The sequence below is a fragment of the Vitis vinifera genome, chromosome 17, assembly GCF_030704535.1.
Source record: "Vitis vinifera cultivar Pinot Noir 40024 chromosome 17, ASM3070453v1".
NCBI lineage: Eukaryota > Viridiplantae > Streptophyta > Magnoliopsida > Vitales > Vitaceae > Vitis > Vitis vinifera.
Window position 1 is genome coordinate 18,408,443 of NC_081821.1, and position 22,230 is coordinate 18,430,672.

The 22,230-nt window shown below is 32.7% G+C and overlaps 2 protein-coding genes across 3 annotated transcripts; both read right to left on the reverse strand.

Annotated features, from left to right (window-relative positions):
• Positions 1 to 314: 314 nt before the first annotated feature.
• On the reverse strand, positions 315 to 2,895 carry LOC100244455 (xyloglucan endotransglucosylase protein 6). The gene is made up of 4 exons (XM_002264431.4): positions 2,670 to 2,895; positions 1,399 to 1,499; positions 1,113 to 1,306; positions 315 to 780 (listed from the first exon to the last, which is right to left on the reverse strand). The coding sequence occupies exons 1-4, from the start codon at positions 2,824 to 2,826 to the stop codon at positions 378 to 380; spliced, it is 855 nt and encodes a 284-aa protein (XP_002264467.1). The 5' UTR covers positions 2,827 to 2,895; the 3' UTR covers positions 315 to 377.
• A 945-nt stretch (positions 2,896 to 3,840) lies between these two features.
• LOC100242819 (nascent polypeptide-associated complex subunit beta) lies at positions 3,841 to 7,218 on the reverse strand. 2 transcript variants are annotated; one of them, XM_002265005.5, is made up of 6 exons: positions 7,100 to 7,218; positions 5,015 to 5,082; positions 4,637 to 4,785; positions 4,483 to 4,539; positions 4,302 to 4,340; positions 3,841 to 4,214 (listed from the first exon to the last, which is right to left on the reverse strand). In XM_002265005.5, exons 2-6 carry the CDS (start codon positions 5,080 to 5,082, stop codon positions 4,045 to 4,047), a joined length of 483 nt encoding a protein of 160 aa, XP_002265041.1. In that variant the 5' UTR covers positions 7,100 to 7,218; the 3' UTR covers positions 3,841 to 4,044. The 2 variants fall into 2 exon arrangements, with proteins under 2 accessions (XP_002265041.1, XP_010663926.1); XM_010665624.3 differs by having other exon boundaries at positions 7,087 to 7,192.
• Positions 7,219 to 22,230: the final 15,012 nt, after the last annotated feature.

Genomic DNA, 22,230 nt, shown 5'->3' on the forward strand with positions numbered 1-22,230 from the left:
TCACCAAAAAAAAAAAAAAAAAATCTATTGTCTTGTACCTTGAGAATGGTTTTATTTTCTTAATGGATTAAATTCATCTAGAAATCCAAGTGACATTATTATACCCCGATAATCTCTCCCCTCCCATGAATATCAATTTTTGAATCATCTCATATGAAAACAAAATTAACAATTAGTGAAGATAAATTAAGATTTTTATAATATTTGATATAATCATCATTGAATTTAAAAAGACATCGGTATACTTCAATAGTTTTAATTTAAATGTCCAAATTTAGTCATACATTTTAAATTGACATAGCAAGCATATGATATCTTGGAATTTTCCTAGTCCGTATTATTTCAAATATATTGGAAGAGATCATAAGAGAGGTAGATCAAACAATGCACTCCCTAGGCATTTCATAGAACCTCCCACTATCCATGCAATAGTCATACACCAAGTGCCTTCTACGAACCCACTTGAGTTGGTGGCTCTTGTGCCTATTGAGCCCACTCATCCTCGGCTTATCCCACCAAAACTCCCCTACTCTTCCACACTTACTACTAGCAATATCATCTGTCTCAGGACTCAACTCACAAGCATCAATCTCAAAGCCTCTAAAAGTTGAGACAAATGGGGCATGGCTCCAATTGGTCTTCACCCTCCCTCCCTGTGTGGCCCAGTCGTCTGCATTCCACACCGAGCCCTGGACCCCCATGGCTTGGGTTTTCGGGTATGGTGCACCATTTTCTTCCTTGTTTGCAAATACCCGAATTGGGACTTCATCCACAAGAAATCTGAGTAGAATTGAAGGCAAAAGTTGAGAGGGATGAAATGGCCTTTAGCTTATAGTGGTTCTTGTTAGTTATGCTTTTATAGGAATTTGTTTGTATAAACTATTGGTTACCATTGACACATAAACTAACAAAAATTTGATATTTGAAGGCCCATTTAGGACTGCTTCTCATGAAAGCAATTTTATCCTATAACATTTTTGTCGACAACACTTTTAAAAAATATATATTTTTTTACGTAAAATCATTTCAAAAAGTTCATTTAGTAGTGATTTTAGGAAACGGTTTGTAAAAGCGCTGAGAAACACGCTCAAAGAAGCGGAGAAAGTACTTACAGAATGGAATAGCGATTCCAGAGGAAAGAGTAGGTATGGAAGGCAGCAGTGGGATCAAACCAAAGCGTGTGCCTCTGCTCTCTATTTCCAGTCCCGTTCACATAAACGTTTGTCTGAACAAGGTATGGTTCTCCAGACACATTTCCCAGGAATTCAAAATCTAGTTCATCATGGTTAAGCCCTTCTGATGCCATCTGCTCATCATTTTCTTATATATTTCAACCTCCCATGTCATCTCCAAAACAATTCTATATATATAAGAGAGAGATAGACTCAGATGTCTTACATATAAGGCTGTGACTGTTCCGGCTGAATCACCTTCAACCAGCTTCACTTGCATACTCACTTTTCCAAATAAGTACTTTTTCTTGGATTCAAATCCGCATCCTGTGCAATTCGAAACCTAACTTAAATTAATAAGCATTCAACCTGAACTAACCTCGATTTAATTTTCAAGTCTTAATGTTCAATCCAAGCCCAATTCAGTCTCAATTTTTCAACCTTAGGCTGGGTAAGTTACATGGTTCTACTTGAGGTTAATTGGAAATAATGATATAAAGGTGAAAATAAATATATTCATTTTTATAGAAAAATGAAATAAATAATTAAATTTGACATATTTTTTCTTTAAAATTTAATTAAAAATATAAAATAAATATTATTATACACACCTACACACTATACATTATAAATATTAAATAACTATTTACTTTTGAGTTAAGTTTGGATTGTACAAACTCTTGGTCCAAGTTGGCCATGAATGAGTTTGATTTGAAAAGACATAAGGTTTTGATAATGTTAAAGATTCGCTAAGATTAAAGATCTTATTGCAAAAGTTCCATGAGGTTTCGAGGGATCCACTAAAAAGTAAATGTCTCTTATCAAGTAAAATTATATTTGATTCTCTCATATTTAACGGATTACTTAACAATGGAAAACCACTCATGGTTTTTTACACCTAACAATTGCTAGGTAGTTTTTCCACGTTCTATCCGTATAATTGACTTTATTTATATTTGCTTTCTCTAAAGAATTAATGTAAAATGGTAATAAAATATTAATTTGGTGTTTGATCCAAAGACTAATTATTCCCCACCTTCAAAGTATTTTAAAATTTCTTTTACATCTAAATATCAAGTTAACAAAACATCCTTATTTGAACCAATCCTACTAAATTACGACCCTACCTTTTCATATCGAGCAGTCCCTCCTTTTTCTTTCTCAAAAAGGCAAAGCTCTAGTAAACGATTACTTAATTAAAACCGTTTGAACGCTAAGGAGAAGTTGTTTTGACTTCTAATTCACAAGCCATTTATATGTAATGCGGCGAGGCAGGCAATGGACTTGGCTGCATCTATCAAATGAACCCTATACCCTGTTCAACAAATGAACTTTAATACTGTTTTAAACTATTGGTTAATCACAAATTGTAGACTTTTAGGATGGATGGTAGTTGAGCATATAAAATATATGCATAAATCCATTCAAAATATTGGCCAAACTGAGAGAGACTCTCTCTCAAAATCTGAAAGAGAGAGAGAGAGAGAGGGAGATTACCAGAAATTGTGTCCAGTGTGAGTTTAATCTGGTCACCTTCAGTGGAAATGTGATCTGGAGCCCAGTTGGGTTGGAAGAGTTGGTTAAAATCATCAGACATGGCTGAGTTTTGGACAATGGCCAGAGCCATCAGTGCAACTAGAAACAGGGTTGACATTGCAAAACTGAAGGCCAGTGACTGACACCTTCACATATTTATAGTGGAATTATGGGAAGTACCCTTTGTATAAAAAAAAACATAAGGACGCACCAGTGGCTTTAGACTCTTTAAGAGGGGTGCCACTACTGAGAGAATCCAACAGCCTTCCACCATAGAAAGAACAAATGAGCTGTTATCAACTCGGTCTACTGAAGCTATTAGTTTTTACTTATTCACAGAATCTGCCTTTCGGCTCATGGCTTGGATCAGAAATCCACTTCACCCCAACTTTGGAATAGTATTTGATGGCACACTTCCTTCTTTTTCTTTCTTTCATAACCTAGATAATAACCCTCTTCTGCTCTGTGGCCAGGATTCATTATGTAGACTTAATGTGGAACCACTCATAAAGGACCAACTCTTAGCTCTAAACATAACTGCCATTTCTGTATGTGAAATTAACTGCTCGCAACTCCGTTTTGTGGCTCCCATATATAAAATCTGGCCATCTCTCTATTCCAGTTCTAATAGCCCTCTGTTCCAGTTCTTTTATGGGTTCTAATAGCAATATATATATGACCTATTCTCTTTCAGGCTAGTTCCTTTCGCTTGCCCGAGAAAGCATTTGGAAATAGCATTTCATTCTTTTTCCTCGAGTCCCTTCTTCGCAAGCCGGACATGCCTACTCAACTTACTACCCCTCTCAATCATGCCATATACCAAATTAACAGCACTTTTATTGATCCCACCACGCTCATTCAAAATTAGAATTCATTTTTCGCAAAAAAAATAAGGGATTAACAAAATTTAAAAAACATTTTTAAAAATCTGAAAAATTATTCTCTTTATAAACATTTTTAAGGAAAGCACTTCCACCAAAAACACTTTAAATAAACTCCTTGCTAAATTGCATATATATACTGTTTACTACCATATCATATGTGCTTCAGGTCTGGCAAACACCATGCGAGAACAAGGGAGAAAATGAATTCCTCTGATAAAGGCAAAACCATGAAAGTAAAAGGAATTGGATGGTCTGAGAAAATGCTTTTAAGGTAACTAGACAACACCAAATCAGGCATTTGGAAAATAGTAAAGTCTTCAGGCAGGAGCATACAACTGTCTAGTATGGTGTCACAAGGAGAGCATAAAATGAAACACTTGGTTAAACGAAATAAGGGATAAAACTCTCAATTGGAAATATAAGTAATGGCACAAAACCCTCTAAAAACTCTCTCAAGCAGTGTGACCCTCTTCTGCTGCGGCTTCAAAGGTCTGCCCAGCAACAAGATCGGGGACCTCATCATCATCATCGTCTTGGGCTGCTGCTGCACCAGCCCCTGCACCAGGTGCCTGCTTCTGGAACTGCTCAGCCAGCTTCCTCAGGTTGTCCAAGTTATCTGGTCCTGAAAAAGTTTAAAAAAATATAAATGGAAAAAAGGATAAAGGGCAAGAAAAGAAGAAAATGGAAAAAGTAATCTAGAAGAACGTACCCAACTGGTTAATAATTCCAGGAAGAATGTCCTGCAATTCTGAAAGCCCCCCAAAAAAATTTAATTGAAAATGTCAATGCTTATACAAACTAGGAGCATAAAAAATGATATCAACAGTCATTCCACCCATCAAAAGGAGGTAAACACTTATTAAAACGAAATTGGAAGGAGAAAAGCATACTCTTTGTTTGAGGAGATCCACTAACAACCCAAGTGTTTGCAGCTATAGAGGCTTGAACTGAAATATTAAAATTAAAAAGGAAAAAGCTTTAGTTGGCAGTCACTGCCATAAGGTAATAATCATACAAACAAAATACAAAGCTGGGAAAGATTACCTTTGGGGTTTAAAAACTGAATAACCACATCATCTTTAAAGATGTTGACCTCCTCAATAGCAGGTATGGCATTGACTCCTATTCTCTTTAGGGTGCTTTGAAGCCTTTTGTCATCAGTTGTGGTTGTTTTGTGAACAGCCTTCTTCTTTCTGCAGCACAAAAAAAGTTGATAATAATAAATATAACCAAGTATAGCAGGGGAATCCAAGTTGTATAAATCACACCACATCAACACCAATATCAAACCCAATCCAATAAACCAAACCACCACTTCCTCCCCCCCCCCCCCCCCCCCCCCACCCCCCCCAAACAACCCAAACCCAATAAAAGAATGAATTATTGAGTGGACAAGTGGGACACTGGAACAGGGTTTTGCACCTTCTCATGCTACCCTTTCCACCGGTGCGAACTGCACCAGCCATCTTCATAAGCTTCTCCCTATTCATCTGCACAAAGAGAGGAAAGTGTAAGGATACAAATGAATTTCTACTATACAAGGCAATCCAGGTCTTCTAATGAAATATACAGGCAAATTGAATGTAAAAGGGTTCAAGTAAAAACTATATATTAAATGATATGTATACATGCATATAAACAGACAATATACAGGAGAGATACAACTCAAGAAATACTTCAAATGCAGTAATTTCAATTAATCAAAAAGAAATGCAAAGAAATATGGACAGCACTCTGCAGACAACTAAACCCAAATTCAATCAACAGTTGGTAAGGAATGCTCACCCATCACATACAATAAATTTTCATGCTAAACAGCCAATATTTTCCATCACTGGATCATACATCATATTAATTTAAACAGTAACATGGAATAAGGAGGATGTACAACTGCATTATCATTATTAGCTGAAAGTTTGTGTTAGTTTCAACTACAAAAGATAAAGGGAGAAAAAAGGTATTATTGCCAATTTTGGGCCACTAACTCTCTGTTCTGTTGCATTCAAATGGCTAAGTGTACAACGAACCAAAAGGGTAACACTCCAAATGGTTTGCCATGCCCATATTATTAAATGGGCAACAAATCAATTATTATCAATTAGAACATAATAATTAAAAAAAAAAAAAAAAAAAACAAATAAGAACAAAAAAATAAAGGCTCTCTCTGAGAAGTGTTTTTGAAAACAATTATGAAAAACAGTTTCTGAAAATATTTTGTCAAACAAAAGTCTATTTGGAAACCTTAAAAATAACTTGTATATGTAGTTCTTTATTTTTAATCATTCTCTATATTTTTATAATTATTTTTTAAAACAATCCACTGAAAACAAGTGAAAAGAACTAAAGATGTTCTCTGAAAGAATAGAAATCTGTTCATTATTTTTTGTGTTTTCCTTTTAAAAAAAAAAAAAACCTGTTTTCGAAAACAATCACGAAACAAGGCCAAAAACAGTCATCAACCAAAACAGTTCTCAGCATGGATGCTGATCAAGAAGGGCAATCCATAGTACTCTTTTAATTAGCTGCCAACCAACCAATTAAAAGGGGAAAAAAAAAATGGACACTACTTTGAAGTGTTCTGGAAGAAGTCAAAACCATGAAATAATGGGGAGCCCACTATTTTTTTACATAAAGATACCATGCCCAGATAAAAACCAGATATTCATGCTCAATATCCCAAAAGGTATCAAGAATCCCAGCAACCGTTTAGCAACAACTATGAGCGATTCCAACACAAAAGAATGTCACCCAGGTTCCATCACCAATAATTATGACAAGTATAGAAATTTCATGCTGTTAGATAATGGAATGAGACTGCCTACATTGCAGGAATATTTTTTTGGTGGATATCACAAGTAACCCAATTATGAATATGATACTAAGAGAAAAAATAGCCTATGAACTATTTTGCAACATTACCGAATGCCCAGATGCATTTATGCTGGAAAATGAACATTCAGTGTACATATGCATTTCAATTCAGAGACAAACAATAATTCAAGATGGTAAGAAATTCCCATAAGAGAGTTAGTAGAAACCTGGTATCAATATCAAAGTTAATCTGTCTACATATTTTATTCTAAATTTCAACAGAAATTGACATTGTGCTTGTGTACTATACACTCACTTCAAACACCAAGTAATCAGATACAAGCATCAAAATCCAACAACCATCAGCGAAAAACCAAAAAATACCCGTTTGGGTGCCAAGAAAGTGCAGCAAAAAGAGAAGGAAGATAAATCAAAACCCCTCCTTCTCGATTACTCATTATGAGGGAAGAAAAAACAAAACACATTCCAAATAAATAATTAAAAACAGGAACAAAAAAAATACAGATCAAGAACCCTAAGTCAAAACCAAAACCCTAAAAACCTCCTCCACAGATAAATAAATTTCAAATCGACAGCATCAAAACCTTAAACCCTGAAAAAACCCTTAACCCTAGAAAGCGAAAGAACCAGAAAGAGGTGAAGTGGAGATTTGAAGCTTATACCTTGAGCTTATACCTTGGGTAGGGTTAGAGCTAGGGTTTGGGTGGATAGTAGTGATTGAGAGAGCTTCGGGCCATTCTCAACGGCGCTTCGTCTTTTATATAGGTGCCTTGAAGGATGTGTGGATGGGTGGTGATCCGACGGCGGATAGTTGTGGTCCTTAGACACGTGGTCGGACAAGATTTCTTTTCAGGACGACTTCTTTTCTTGTGGTATACTTCACATTGAGACGTAGGATAGTGAGGCCTCACTGTTAACCGTCTGATGATAATCTAGACCTAGAGTGTTATTCATTTCCAAAATATAATATGGGAATTTTAGAGAGGGGGGTCCAATTTGGAAGTGATTTTTATAAGAGCTCTTTTAATCCTTATCACTTTTAGAATAATTGATTTTTTGAAAATTAATTAGAAACTATTTGAGATTGATTTTAATTAAATAATTTTAGGTTATATTTGGTTCCCAAAAAATCTAAAGGAAAATGCAAGGGAAAGAAAATACAAGTGAAAAGTAGAAGGAAAAATATGTAAAGAAAAATAAAAACTAGATTAAAAGTCAATAAATTATTTTTATTTATTACTTCAAACTCATTTTATTTATTTTAACTCATCTATATAAAGATTAAATCATTTAAACATACATAAAATTTTAATTAATTTAATTATTTTTTCTTTTCTTTTATATTTTTCATAAGACAACCAACATGAAAAAATTATTTTCCTTTGTATTTTTTTTCTTTCCTTAATATTTTTTCGGAGAATCAAACACAATCTTAGTATGTAACACTTTTGAGAGGAGCACTTCCTAAAAATGCTTTTCAAGAAGATAATATATTGATAAAAAAAAATTCTTTTTTAAAAAAGTGAAATTACTTTACCTATATTTGGATTGGCTTTTGAGGAGTTAAATGGTCTTATTTATGCTTAATAACAACTATTATGTTTATTTGACTAATTTTATTCAAAAAGTTTATGAATTACAAATAAAATTTAATATAGAAAAAAGAAAAATATTACTTCTTGTATAAGTATTATTTTAACTTATAAAAGAAAATTTTCATATTTAATAAAAGTTATATAATATTAGTATTGTGATTTAAAAATTATAATTTTAGTTTTTGCTTCAGCTTCTAACTAAAGCTAAACACAAAAAAAATTATCCCAAACAAGGCCTTATCAAGTGATTGTCGAGGAATCACTTTACCAAGTGATTGTTAAAGAATCACTAAAAAGTGATTCTTAGGTATTTAAAAGTGAAGTGTTTTTAACCCTTTCAAAATCACTTCTAAATTGACTTTTAGAGCCCGTTTGGTAACGATTTTATGAAGCACTTTTAATATTTTTAATATTTAAAATTTTTTATTATTCAAGTGTAAAAAATGTTATAAACACTTTCTAAAAGCACTCTCAAGCACACTCTTAATGTTATTTGATGGTGATTCTAGTTAAAATGATTCTAGTTTATAGCATTTTTGTTATTGACAATAATGTTTTAAAAACCCAAGGAAACCATGACCCAATTCCCTTCCTAGTTCAAATAGCTTCGTCAACACATTTAGCACTAAATAGATGAAAGTGGTCATCAAATGGTCAAACCAATAACTAATTTGAATAGGGCATTTTTGGAAAAACTATTTGGTCCATTTGATCTTTTTTTTTTTTTCCAAATGCTTAAAATGATGACATTTTAATGGAAAGGACTCTAATTCATTTTTTACTTTCACAATTTCACTCCTTTTGCAGCTTAGCCTTCACAAATAGAGAAGAGAGATTAGATTATTGAGAAAGTGAGAAAAGTAGATCGAACAACTTCTTTTTGCCCTCTTCAAAGCCCGTTCCTAATCTCATATCCAAATTTAGATAAAATGTGATTTGCTCACATCCTCAAGGTGAATACTCAAATTGCAATATCAAGTTGAAACATCAAATACCTTATCAAGTTTATGGCCTTGGCTCAATCCCAAACTAGTTTATTGTCAATTGGCTTATTGTTGTGTAGAGTAACCTATGTTTGATAGGTAATAAGTAACACAATGAATAGTTCAAATAAAGTTGTGAGTGCCCTTATTGTTAGAGTGTAAGTAATGCTACAATGCGAAACAAGATACACAACCACCGTCCCTAGAAATTACTAGCATAAAAAAAATAAAGAAAATCCAATGGCAACAATAATGAAGGGCTTAAAAGGTTTATTCACCTCACATTAAAAAAAAAATGTACCTCTCAACCGCATTACCTATGCATAACTCAAGGAAAACCTATCACTCGAAAAAGATCTACACAAACCTACAAAAAAGCTTATTCCACCACAAGACATTAGAAATGAGAAATTGTAATGTTGTTACTTTGCACTAAAGCCTACAAAGGAAGAAGAAACTTACAAAAGAAGGCAATTTCATTGAAAGTTCATGAGATTAAGAAGTTTCTAAATACCTCTTCCCAACCAAAAGAAGGATAGGTCATCTTCCATTGAAGTCGTTTCCATATTAACATTGTTGCTTGAGCTCTCTATTGTATATTTCACAACATATTTTTCAAATAAAGAAGTTTATTCAGAAAAATAATCATTCTCTTTTCTTTGTTCTTATTCTATTCTCTAAACTACTTAAAAAAATTTATTATCTTCATTAGCGGTTGTCTATGGGAAAGTCTAAAATCATTTTTTGGAAAATCAATAATGAAGTTTGAATATGCTATAAAGGATTTGGAGGTTGGATGTGTCGTTATCCAACACTTAATTTCTACATTAAAAGCATTATAAAGGAAATGAGCCCCTTAACACCATTGGAGAGCCAAACCAAGAAAGCTAGTGTTGTAGAAATGAGAAGCAAATCACGGATTATAGGCACTAGCATGCCTTGGTATTACAGTTTTTGTTTTGAAGGACTTTTGAGGTTTATTATCATCTCCACTCTAGATCTTTTCATGACTACTAAAGATCCCTATGAAATTTTTAACGTCAAATGTATAGACAAGGCATTCCAAAAAAGGTTTTTCCTTAATTCAGGAACATCCTTTGCTTTCTTTGTTCTATCAAGGCTCATGAAGCATACTTGAGCTTTCCCTTTGACATACACCTAGATAAATTTCATCTAGGAATCTTTGTTTTTCGATTTGCATCTAGCAACTAATCCCTCAACAGTACCATTTTCTTTATCTTCTTGGAATTTTTATGTTAGCCAAGACACCATTCAATGGGCAATTTTCCTTTTCATCAGGCTTATGGATTTCTCCTCTTATAATAAATTTAATGACCAAGGAATGTTCCAAATTGAAGGTTCTCATATCAGGCTTCAACACTCTCTCTTGAGATAGATCCCTGAGGACATCTACAATGCAACAACTTTGTAGGAAATTTTATTCCCAATTGACAACATCTCAAGGCCCATCTCCAATGCCATTGTCAATCTCAATAACCTAACTATTTTTTTAGCTCTACTCTTAACCAGTCGATTGGAAATCTTCCTAAGGATTGAGAAAGCTCTCCAACTTGAAATGGTTACCCCTTTTTGTCAACAAACTTAGTGTTTCTCTCTCTTTATCTGTAATAGAACAACATTGAATTTGAGGATCCACTTGTCTAAAGAAGATATCTCCACGCTTAATTTTTCCACCCCTCAAGGACTAAGCACTAATTCAGGTTCTTGGCTCTACCTAAATATAGGAGATTAAGAGTTAGGATGGAAATGCAGAAAGTTAGGTTCAATATTTAGACTACAACTCTTATCTCGAAAAGCAAACTTGGGTACTCATGAATCAAGTATTCCAAAACACCTCAGCTATTTGCAAATCATACACACCCTTGAAAGTCATCCCATTTACCTCACCTCAACAAGAAAACACAAAGGTGATCTCGAAGTCAACCCACATGTGCATTAACTAAGTCAAATAAAAGAAAAAAAAGAAAAAGATCTTGGCCCATAAGCAAGTGATCAGCTGAAGTCTAGATGAGTCCTTTCTAACTTGCCTATTTTATGGTCTCTAGCTCACTTCATCCTGAAAAGTAAAGTAAGAAATAATGAAAAACTAATATCTTATAGGTTTAAACAACTTTTAAATTGAAAACATACAATCAAATTAGCCTCAAAACAAAAGCTCTTCACCCAAAAAAAAAAAAGGTTTTTGTTGACAATTTTTTATTGTCAAAGTAAGGTGTATCTGTCAAGTAGATTAATATTCATCTCTGTCTATGTCATGAAAGAAAAGTTTAAAGATAGCTTAACATATACAGATGTCAAGTTGTCTTTATTTTTTCCAATGATGAAATCTTGTTAGTAGGACATATAAAGGTTACATTCAACATATGATAAGGTCCTTTAATCGTAAGTTAAGTTGACTTGCTTTTATATAAAACTTAAATTCAAAATATGTCAAGGTTGAGTCAAACAAATGTCAAGGTTAATTCAAATTATGTCAAGAATGACTTATACTTCTATCAAGGTTAAGTTTGATATATGTCAACATTGCATCTATTGCCAAATTCAAATATTAACTTTTTATATCCTCAACAATTGCATGAATACATCATAAAAAATATATAATATAAACATGTATCCAAATATATCCAAAAAAACCTAACAACCATTCATGATGAGAAGAACCCACACATGATCTCGCATTCTCATCAAATATATATATATATATATATATATATATATATATACATACATAAAGTAATTTCAATTGCATGAATACATCATAAAAAAAAATATAAACATGTATCCAAATATATCCAAAGACCTAACAACTATACATGATGAGAAGAACCCATACATGATCTCGCATTCTCATCAAATATATACAAAAAGGATATAAATAACAACCCAAGATATCCAAAAATCTATAGGTTGTATACAATAAAAAGAACCTACCCATACATGATTTTGTGCACCGTCAAAATTGGAGCTATTGCACATTGCCCAACTTAACCTGAGCACCAATCTCGCAAAGTAAATGTTAGCCTAAAGCTTGAAGTTGTTATTCAATTAATGTTTCTACAAAGAGCTCACCATAAACAAACCTTAACTAAATGTAAATTAATAGCATATGATTATCTTTCAGTAGCATTCTTGATGAAAATAAACAAAAAAATCATCATAAGATTTTACTATTTTCACAAAATATATTACTTAATTTTATTACAAGGAAATGATAGTAAAAGAAATAAGAAATAAACTAGATAGAAAGATTTTCTAGAAAGGTCAAATAACCACCTTACTGAATGTTGATTGACATTGCTTACTTAAGAGATCATTTACCACAAAAAAGTTTTGTGAGAATCAAACATAATTGCTCCTTTTATTTTGAAGTATACCCCTATGTGGCCAATTAGACAAGTTAGCTAGTTTAGTGAGATCCTAAAAATACCACAGAATATTTAGATGTCCAAACAAAAAAACCAAACATTTTTTTGTTCAAAAACATAGGAAAACATAGATCACAACCTAAGAAAACTTATTTTAAAATTGGTATGTAAGAAATTTTATTTTCAAGCCCATATAAGTTATGCCTATCCTTATCTTAGAGTTATAAAGATATGGAAAATGAAGGGGAGAAATAGGGAAAATTTACTAATGAATATCCATTATTTTCCAGAGTCTAGGCTAGCTCAAAAATCAACATATTATCTTTTTCTAAAACAATATTTCTATTATAATCTAATTTATATAGTTTTAAGTAAGAGAGTCCATTGGTTGTTATACTATATTATATCTTTCCAATTGTGGGTGTGAAAACCAAATTTCTCCAATCTAAATCATACAATTGCATTGAAAAGTTGATTAAGCCACAAAGATATGAAGAAAATTGAATGAAAACTAATAAACTTATATTATTAGTAAATTATGAAATTATTAATTAGGTTCCTCAATTTCTAGTAGATTACTAGCCTTAAAATTAATAAATCTAATAAAGCCAAGTACCAAACTTGCATTTCACATAGTCATAAAAGACTTGAAATGCAAGTTAAGGTCACAAAGAATACTTATTCTTATTTACTTCAAGTTTGATCTCTATCTATGATGCAATTAAGCATATGAGAAAACAATGAAAAATTTGTATCTTTTTCAAATCATTACTCAAATAAAATTTTCCAATTATATGTTTAATAACTACATAAATTTATAAGATAAATAATAAACTTCAATGACCAATCCCTCTCCTTTTTCATATAATTAGATATTGGTGAAAATGTGAGAATCAATCACCTTATGGAGCCAAGGTTAACATTTGACTTGATCTAAATAAAAAATAAATAAATAAAGTTCTTGACCTATTAAGGCATTACACAACATGAAACATTATATATCACTAAACTTTATGATCTAGGTCCAAAACAATATAAATTTAGAAAATTGGAGCATGATAATTCTAGAAAATTTCCTAAATTTCCCTTCATTTATAAAAAAATTTAAAAGTCATATCTAATTCTTCATCTATGTTTTTAGGATTTGGTGTTGGTCTTTAACAAAGTCATCATTTCAATTAGATAAAATATTCCTATCCAAATTTCTAGCTTAGGTGTATGAAAAATAGCCATTGTACTAGAAAGATTACACTTAGCCATTTCTTGAATGATTCAAGAAAAAGGAAATAAAACAAAAGAAAAAAAATAATTAAAAGCCTTACATGTTATTGCCACAACTTTTAAGTAATAAAAAAAGGCAAATAGAATGAAAACCTATATGATGATAAAATAGGAATAAGAAGACTTAGTATTTACAAAATCATATCTTCATATTCAGTTTCTGTCACAAAATGCAAATTTGTTTCTTTTGAACTCTCAAGTATATATATATAGGCCAATTTCATTAAATTATTGTTATTGAAAGAAAAATACTTTCAGTAAAATTATTGTTACAAGAATTGAGAGAATACCAACTATCAATAGGCCAATTTCATTACTCTTACACTCATCACATTTTGTCATTATGCACAATGTGTCTAAGATGAAAAAGTTATAAACCTAACTGAGACTAAGGACTAGATTCATGTGGATCGAGACTTGATCAAATTGTTTCTACTAAAATAATAAGCCTACAATAACCTTTTAAGTGTTTCCAAATGCTAGAGTAGCCTCATGCTTGATGTAATGTAATCCTAATCACAAATAAGGAACACTAATTCTCATTTTAAAAGCAATTATAATAAGTTAGATATATGTTAGTTGTTATTAGTGAATAGGAAAGGACATGGGTGGGAGTTGGAGAAACTAGAAACTAAGGGAAAATCTCTTAAAGAATGTAACATAACATAACTGAAATAAATAAATAAATAAATAGAGCCCCTTTTCAACTCCTTCACAAATAAAAACATAAAAAAGTAAAAAAAAAGAAAAAGAACATAAGGTTTTGCTCTAAACTTGTCTAATGCAAAGACAACCGCAATCAACTCTTTTTCAATGGTGGTATAGTTCTTTTATGCCTCATTAAGAGTTTTGCTTGCATAGTAAATAACATAAGGTTTCTCTTTATCTCTTTGCCCTAGAAATGCTCTCATTGCTTGATCACTTGCATCACACATAACTTCAAAAGGAAGGTCCCAATTTGGTCTCCTCACAATAGGTGCAGTAGTCAATAGTCTCTTCAACTCTTCAAATCAATGTTAACAATTTTCACCCCATTTGAATTTGGCATCCTTAGCAAGTAAGGCACACATTGGTCTTGCTAGTTTAGAAAAATCCTTAATGAAACGTCTATAAAAACCTGCATGACCAAGAAATTGTCTAACTTCTTTAACATTTATTGGTAGTGGTAGATACACAATTAGCTCAATCTTTGCTTTATCCACTTTGATGCCTTTCCTTGAGAAAACATGACCTAAGACAATGTCTTTTTCTACCATAAAATGGCATTTCTCCTAATTTAGCACTAAATTTTTCTCAATGCACCTTTGAAGTATTGTTTCCAAATTTGAGAGACAATCTCCAAAATCCTCACCATAGATGGTAAGGTCATCCATAAAAACTTCCATGATTCTCTCTACCATATCACTAAAGATACCTAGCATGCATCTTTGAAAAGTGGCGGGAGCATTGCATAAGCCAAATGGCATCCTTCTATATTCATAGGTACCAAAAGGGCAAGTAAATGTTGTCTTCTCTTGATCTTCCAAGGTAGTCTCAATTTGAAAATAACTAGAGTAGCCATCAAGAAAACAATAATAAGGATGTCCTAACACCCTCTCCAATACTTGGTCCATGAATGGAAGAGGAAAACGATACTTCCTTGTGACAACGTTCAACTTTCGATAGTCAATACACACCCTCCATCCTGTGGTCAATCTTGTAGGAATAGATTTTCCCTTTTCATTTTGTATCACGATCACTCCCAACTTTTTAGGCATGAATTGAGTAGGACTCACTCAAGTGATATCTGAAATAGAGTAGATAATTCCAACTTGTAGCAGCTTAAGTACCTCATTTCGAACAACTTCTTGCATGTGAGGATTCAATCGCCTTTGAGGTTAACGAATTGGCTTAGAATTTTCCTCCAAATAAATGTGGTGAGTGCATACCAAAGGACTTATCCCCTTAAGATAAAAAAATAGACCATCCAATAGCTTCTTTGCATTTCCTTAGAACTTCCAACAAACTAGTTTCTTGTTGGTACAATAATTTTGAAGAGATTACCATCAGATACTTATCTTCCTCAAGATATGCATATTTCAAATCATTTGGCAATGGATTGAGATTGAGCTTAGGTGATTCTTCCTTCTTTGCTTCTTCATCATTGATTAGAGGTACAAGCTTCTCTTTTGCCTTCCATTGCATAGAATGATTAATAGAGGCAATTTCATTAGTTTCCTTGACTTTTTCTTCTAGTTCATTTTCTTCAAATTCTTCATAAGCCTTCTCCAACTTTTCCTTCATTATTCCTTCCACATGTTCTTCTATAAGAGTATCAATCAAGCAAACTTCTTCTTGTTCATCCTCATTTTGATTTGGATGTCTCTTGCATAGATGAAAACTATTCAGCTTAAGAGTCATATTCCCAAAAGTGAGTTGCATCACCCCATTTCGACAATTTATTAAAGCATTTGTTGTGTCTAAGAAAGGTCTACCAAGAATAATTGGAACATGATTTGGGTCACTTGCTATTGACTCCATATCAAGGACAATAAAATCATCCAAATAGTAAAACTTATCCACTTGAACCAATACATCTTCAATCATTCCTCTTAGAATTTTAATTAACCTATCAGCCAAAGATAATGTGATAGAAGTAGGCTTGAGTTTCCCTAGCCCCAATTGATTGTACACCGAATAAAAAAGAAGATTTACACTTGCACCTAAGTTAAAAAGAGCTTTCTCTACATATGTATCTCCAATATTCACCAAAATGGTAGGACACCCCGGATCTTTATATTTGATTGGAGTATTACATTGTATGATTGCACTAACTTGTTTCGTTAATAAAGTTTTCTTGTTGATGTTCAACCCCCTCTTCATTATACATAAATCTTTAAGGAACTTGGCATAGGGAGGGACTTACTTGATCATGTCTAGGAGTGGTATGTTAACTTTGACTTGCTTGAGAACTTCAAAAATTTCAGTTGCATTATTTACCACCTTTCTTGATTGAAGAGCTTTTGGAAAAGGTGGGGATAAGAGCTTGTCTTTCTTCTTAACCTCTTCATTAACAATCTCATCTTGCTTTGATCTATCATCTTCATTCACCTCCTTCATTTTTTCTTGTTCTTTCATATTTTCTTCTTGTTCCCCTCGTTTATTCTCTTTTGGTATTAGCATTGGTTGATCAACTTGCTTACCACCTCTTAAGGTAATGATTGTCTTCACTTCCTCTACCTTAACAGAATTTTCATTTTTTTCTCCAATTTCATGAACTCCCCTTGGATTTTGTTGGGGTTGTGAAGGGAAATTTCATTTTTCTTGCACCGTATGCATACTTGTGAGTTTAGAAATAGCAAGCTGCATATTAGAAATTTTTTGTGTGAGATTGGTTACAAGCTATCAAATTTCTGATTGAAAAATGTCTCCACATGATCTATCCTTTGATTTAATTGAGTATTGATATTCTTTTGATCTCCGATAAAGTCACCCATCACTTTACTCAAATTCACTATAGCTTGTTCTACCGATGAAGCTTGATATTGAGAAGTTTGCATATTAGAAGAAAAATGTCCTTGTCCAGTCTTCCAAGATAGATTTGGATGATTCTTCCACCCCGGATTAAAGGTATTTGAAAATGGAGAACTATTGGAGTGTTTAACAAATCCAACAGCATTAGCTTGCTCCATAAATATTTCTCTAATAGCTGGTATGGTGGAACATTCGTTCACTAGATGTTCACCAAATTTACATATAGAGCATTGAACAATTTTCATTGGAAAATCATTAACCACTTTCATTTCATGAGCTTCTCTTGCTTCAAGTTCTTCCAATCTCCTTGATAGAACTACCATTTTTGCTTGCACGTCTACATCCTCATTCAAAGTGTACATTCCTCCTTTAGAATTGTTTTGGGGCTTGGTTTTACTTGAGTCTTTTCCATGAGGTTCATCCCATGATCTAGATATTTTCACCACATAGTTTAGAAAATCCAAAGCTTCATCAGGACTTTTGCTCATAAAGTCACCTTCACACATGGTTTCTAGCAATTGTTTCATAGCCGGGGACATACCTTCATAAAAGTAGCTTACCAACATCCAAGTGTCAAAACCATGATGAGGACAAGCATTGACAACCTCCATATATATATATATCTCCCAACAAGCATAAAATTTTTCATTCTCCATAGCCACAAAATTGGAAATTTGTCTCTTCAATCCACTAGTACGATGAGTTGGAAAAAATTTCTTCAAAAATTCAGCTTGGAGTTCCGACCATGAGTGGATACTTCAAGGTCTCAAAGAATTCAACCACACTTTTGCCTTGTCCTTCAGAGTGAAAGAAAACAATTATCTCATAAGATCAATTGATGCAGTCCCTTCTTGAAATGTATGACATACTTCTTCAGAATCCTTTATATGAGTGTGAGGATTCTCATTCTCCATTCCATGAACTTGAGAAAGAAGTGGCACCAAATAAAAAAGGATGATCATTTGCTCACTAGGAGGAACAATGCATGATGGTGCACTCATTCTCGGTGGATGCACATGGTCCCTCATAGATTGGTACAAATGGAAATTTTCTTCATTAAGACCATGTTGGCTTTGTTGATCTTCACCTTGAGGTTCCATTATATTTGTAGCAATTCCAAGATTCAACACTTGAGTAAATCAATTAGTTCTTTCCATCCTTCCCTTAGAATTTTGTTCCCAATGGAGCATACAAGAGTTCACCAACATAACAAAAAAAAAAAGAAAAAAAAAAAAAAACCAAAACAGAAAGAACAAAAGAGAAAAAATAAAAAGAAAAATGAAATTTGAAAGAAAACTAAGATGAAAGTGGAGAATTGGTAAAGAGAACTTCACCAACCTTGTGATGTGGATCACAAAGGTTAATCCTCACAAAAAAAAATGCCTCAATCATCTTGGCACCATCCTCGACAATGGTGTCATTTTTTAAAGCTTGCTTTTTCGTCGTTTATTGGATCAAAACAACATTTATAACCTAATTCACTATTCTAGAATAGCTTGTACCATATCAAAAATGGCTTTAGTACAAACTAACGTAGTATAGTGTTTTTAGGTGTCGTCCACTAGGATGGATTGTTCTTGGTAATTAAGGCTTGAATGAGAGGATAAGAAACGATTGTGATAAAGTGAAATTGATTTGAAAATTCATGGTGAAAAATCAATTTAACAATGATCTCAAATTGAGAAGAAAAATGAAATGTAAAATAGAAGAAAATTAATAGGAAATGAAATTCGCGAAGTTAGGATTTTCTAGAAAACAATTTCCTTGGTGAATAAATGTTGAGATATAATTTTCATCAAGTTAGATTGAAAACCTAAATTTTCATGTAAATCGATTTTTGATTTATCTTTAGGTCTAGATCTAATTTCTCTTCAGATTAGGTCATTAAATCAAAGAGATCAATTCAAATCATATATTCAATTCATCTTAAATTATCTTCTAATGATTCGCACAATGCAACTATTTAATCTCATCAAAATCTAGCTTTAAGAATTTAATAAATCTACCTAGTTTGCATTTTAGTAATCATCTAAGACAATTTGAAGAGAAAAATCCCCAATATTCAATTAATCAATCAATTAGATCAAATTACCTTTGTAATTCAAGCTCATTTCTCTAATTCACTATAGATCTTGCCTCTAGATCCTCTTTCCTCCGAGAAAAACGAGATTTAGCCACTCATGCTTGGAGTTTTAGTCTCACAAGGCATGTTTCTCTAGCGAGAAAATGAGAGAAAATGAAGGAAAATAGAGAATTATATTGAGAGAGAATTTGGAAAATTTTACAATTAGAAATGTCCAGAAAGTTTTTTTTATGAGAAAATCAAGTTTTTATTTATAGGCCAAGGTCAAGTGGACACTTGGCATCATCTAAGAGGTCTTTTGAAGGCTTATTCACCAAGAAATCTGGAGTTTAGTAAAAAATGGTCATTTCACATGAGATCTAGTAATTTCGCATGATTGTGCGAAATAAAAAAAGCAATAGCAGCAATTGACGCCTTCCTGGAGCATTTCGCATGACTTTGCAAAATTTTCGCATGATCATGCGAAATCAACTTTGAGATTCCCCTTTGGTTTGCAGCACAACTACCTTATGGTCCATTTTGCATAGTTATGCGAAATGGAAATATTTAATTTTTCCATTTCTTTCTTTTGAATTCACCTCAACTACCTCCAAATCACCTCCAAATTTGGGTCCAAGTGCATTGATTCTTCCTCATCATCCACATTATTTGCTCTCCTTAATTCCATTTCTCTTTTATCACTCAATGCTTCAAAAATCACCTTGAAATATCTCCAAAACTTCACAAAAACCATTAGTATCTCTTACAAGGGCAACAATGTATTACTTGGGCATATTAGGCATAATTACTACTCAAAAGGTATGAAATTCATGAGAATTATTATTTAAAATGTGTTGTTTTTTAGTAGTAATCAACTACACATTCGAGTGTGGGTCAATTTTATACCAACCCAATTTCCATCTATGAGCAAGAGTCATTCCTATTATAAGTCCTTTAACCAAAAGGTCTTTAGATATGTCTTCTAGTAGATAGATTGAACCGTCATCAAAACTAAAAAAAACTAGTTCCAATTGTTCTAGTATGAAGAGGTACTCAACCCAAAACTTTTCTATTATCTCTAATTTGAAAACATTACAATCATCCATAAACCTATTATATTCATATAAAAATTTGGTAATTGCATATATAATGAGCATACAAACCAAATGACCCAACTTGGCTATTGATGTATGACATAAGAACTATCTTAAAAGAGGTAAAACAAGCTATGAAGTAAGTTGCTTCATGACAAGATCATTAGGAAGAAGGATGACATTCAATCAATAAATCAGTAATCCCATGGTAGAATATAATGACAACCTTTTAGTTAGAAACAAAAAGTTACAAGCTAGTAAAAAGATCTAACAAAGAAATTAACATTGGTTAGAATTCATCTAGGAGCCTCACTCATGAAGTGAAAAACCTCTAATAGTAGAGTGTAACCTTAGGTGCCTTATGATGAACAACTCATGGTTTGCCTGCTATTTGTCTACATTACTTCTTATTCATGGTTGGTAGTTAAACAAAAGAATGTGAAGCCCTCCAAAATGGGAACATACATTTTAAAAGTAATATCTTCTTGCTAAAAGTAAGACATGGTGTGAAAAGGTTAGACTTGAGCTTCCACTTATATATCGTTTGTATACATTGATCTTGATTTAAGCATTTAGCTCCTATCACTTGCATTGTACATGACTTGGTGCATTAGTAGTTGCATAGAGGATACAAGTCATAAGTTCCTTACAAGATGATAAGTTGTTCATTTTAGTACATGGATTTGGGCAATCCATTCGAGATTGTAGTGTACTACCTCCTAATTGGAAAGATGACTTGTCTTAATTGTTAGGATCAGGTTGTCATGATCAGTGCACTAGCATGCATGGTTACACATTAAACAAGACCTATAGTGAATTATGATACATGACTATTGATTTGTTATGATTCACCAAGCTACTATGTTGCATGAACTCTTAACCTTGAGAGGGTATTAAGCTTGTGTTAAAATCAATAGAAGGCTTTGACTTATGGGTGAACCCTAATCTGATCATATATCTCTACATATTGGGTCACTATTGATGAAGCTTGGTGACAATAGATATTCTTAGTGGAAGCATTGTGATATCTCATGGGAGACACCAATCAAAATGACACGTGATCATGAAATTTGTGGCCACAATAATTCCTTAACTAGAATTTGAGATATGTTTTTTATCAGCTAAAGTATGTCGGTTAATTACATAATAAAATAATCTATAACTTAAGGATTGAAGATGTAATATTGATAGGTTGATAGAACTACCCTATTAGATTATGGACACTAGTTCATGGGAGTCTACATACAATAAGTATAAAGGTTAAACCTAAATTTTAACTGGTTGTAATTTTATAGGATATTGGAGTGTAGTTGACTCGCTTTAGTGGGGTATTGAGTCAATTTCAAAATTAGATTTTGAGGGAGTCAATATTTTTCGTGTTCCTTAATGATCCCCACTCAAACTCTTAGTTCATGGTGACACATTTTATTTAAGGGATTTTGTAGACCCTTAATTTTATGCTAGTAACATGTGTTATTCCATGTGTTCTCCTTTACTTCTCGTTGCCTTATAGTCATTCCATGGTGGTCCATTGTCACTCATTTGGTTTACTATTTTTGAGTCACCTTTGGAGATTTAATGTTGAGGGATTTTTATAGATCTTGAATGTGACCTTAGTTGCATACTTAGTCTTGCTCACTTAGTTGCATTTTTTTTAGTTCACTTAGTTGCATTTTAGGTTTAGTTCACTTAGTTGCATGCTTAGTCTAACTCACTTAGTTCCATTTTAGGTTTAGCTCACTTAGTTGCACCTTAGTTTAGCTCGCTTAGTTGCATTTTAGGTTTACTGCACTTAGTTTCATCTTAGTCTAGCTCACTTAATTGTATTTTAATCTTAGTTCACTTAGTTACATTCTTAGTCTAGCTAACTTAGTTGTATTTTAGGTTTATTT

Excerpts from the sequence above, each read along its gene's own strand:
- LOC100244455 (XM_002264431.4), bottom strand. The coding sequence starts at position 2,826 with ATGTCAACCCTGTTTCTAGTTGCACTGATGGCTCTGGCCATTGTCCAA. Across the intron at positions 1,500-2,669 it reads CACACTGGACACAATTTCTG|GATGCGGATTTGAATCCAAG; the intron begins GTAATCTCCCTC and ends CGAATTGCACAG. Across the intron at positions 781-1,112 it reads TGGAATCGCTATTCCATTCT|ATTTCTTGTGGATGAAGTCC; the intron begins GTAAGTACTTTC and ends AATTCTACTCAG.
- LOC100242819 (XM_002265005.5), bottom strand. The coding sequence starts at position 5,082 with ATGAATAGGGAGAAGCTTATGAAGATGGCTGGTGCAGTTCGCACCGGT. Across the intron at positions 4,786-5,014 it reads GGAAAGGGTAGCATGAGAAG|AAAGAAGAAGGCTGTTCACA; the intron begins GTGCAAAACCCT and ends TTTGTGCTGCAG. Across the intron at positions 4,540-4,636 it reads TCAGTTTTTAAACCCCAAAG|TTCAAGCCTCTATAGCTGCA; the intron begins GTAATCTTTCCC and ends TTAATATTTCAG.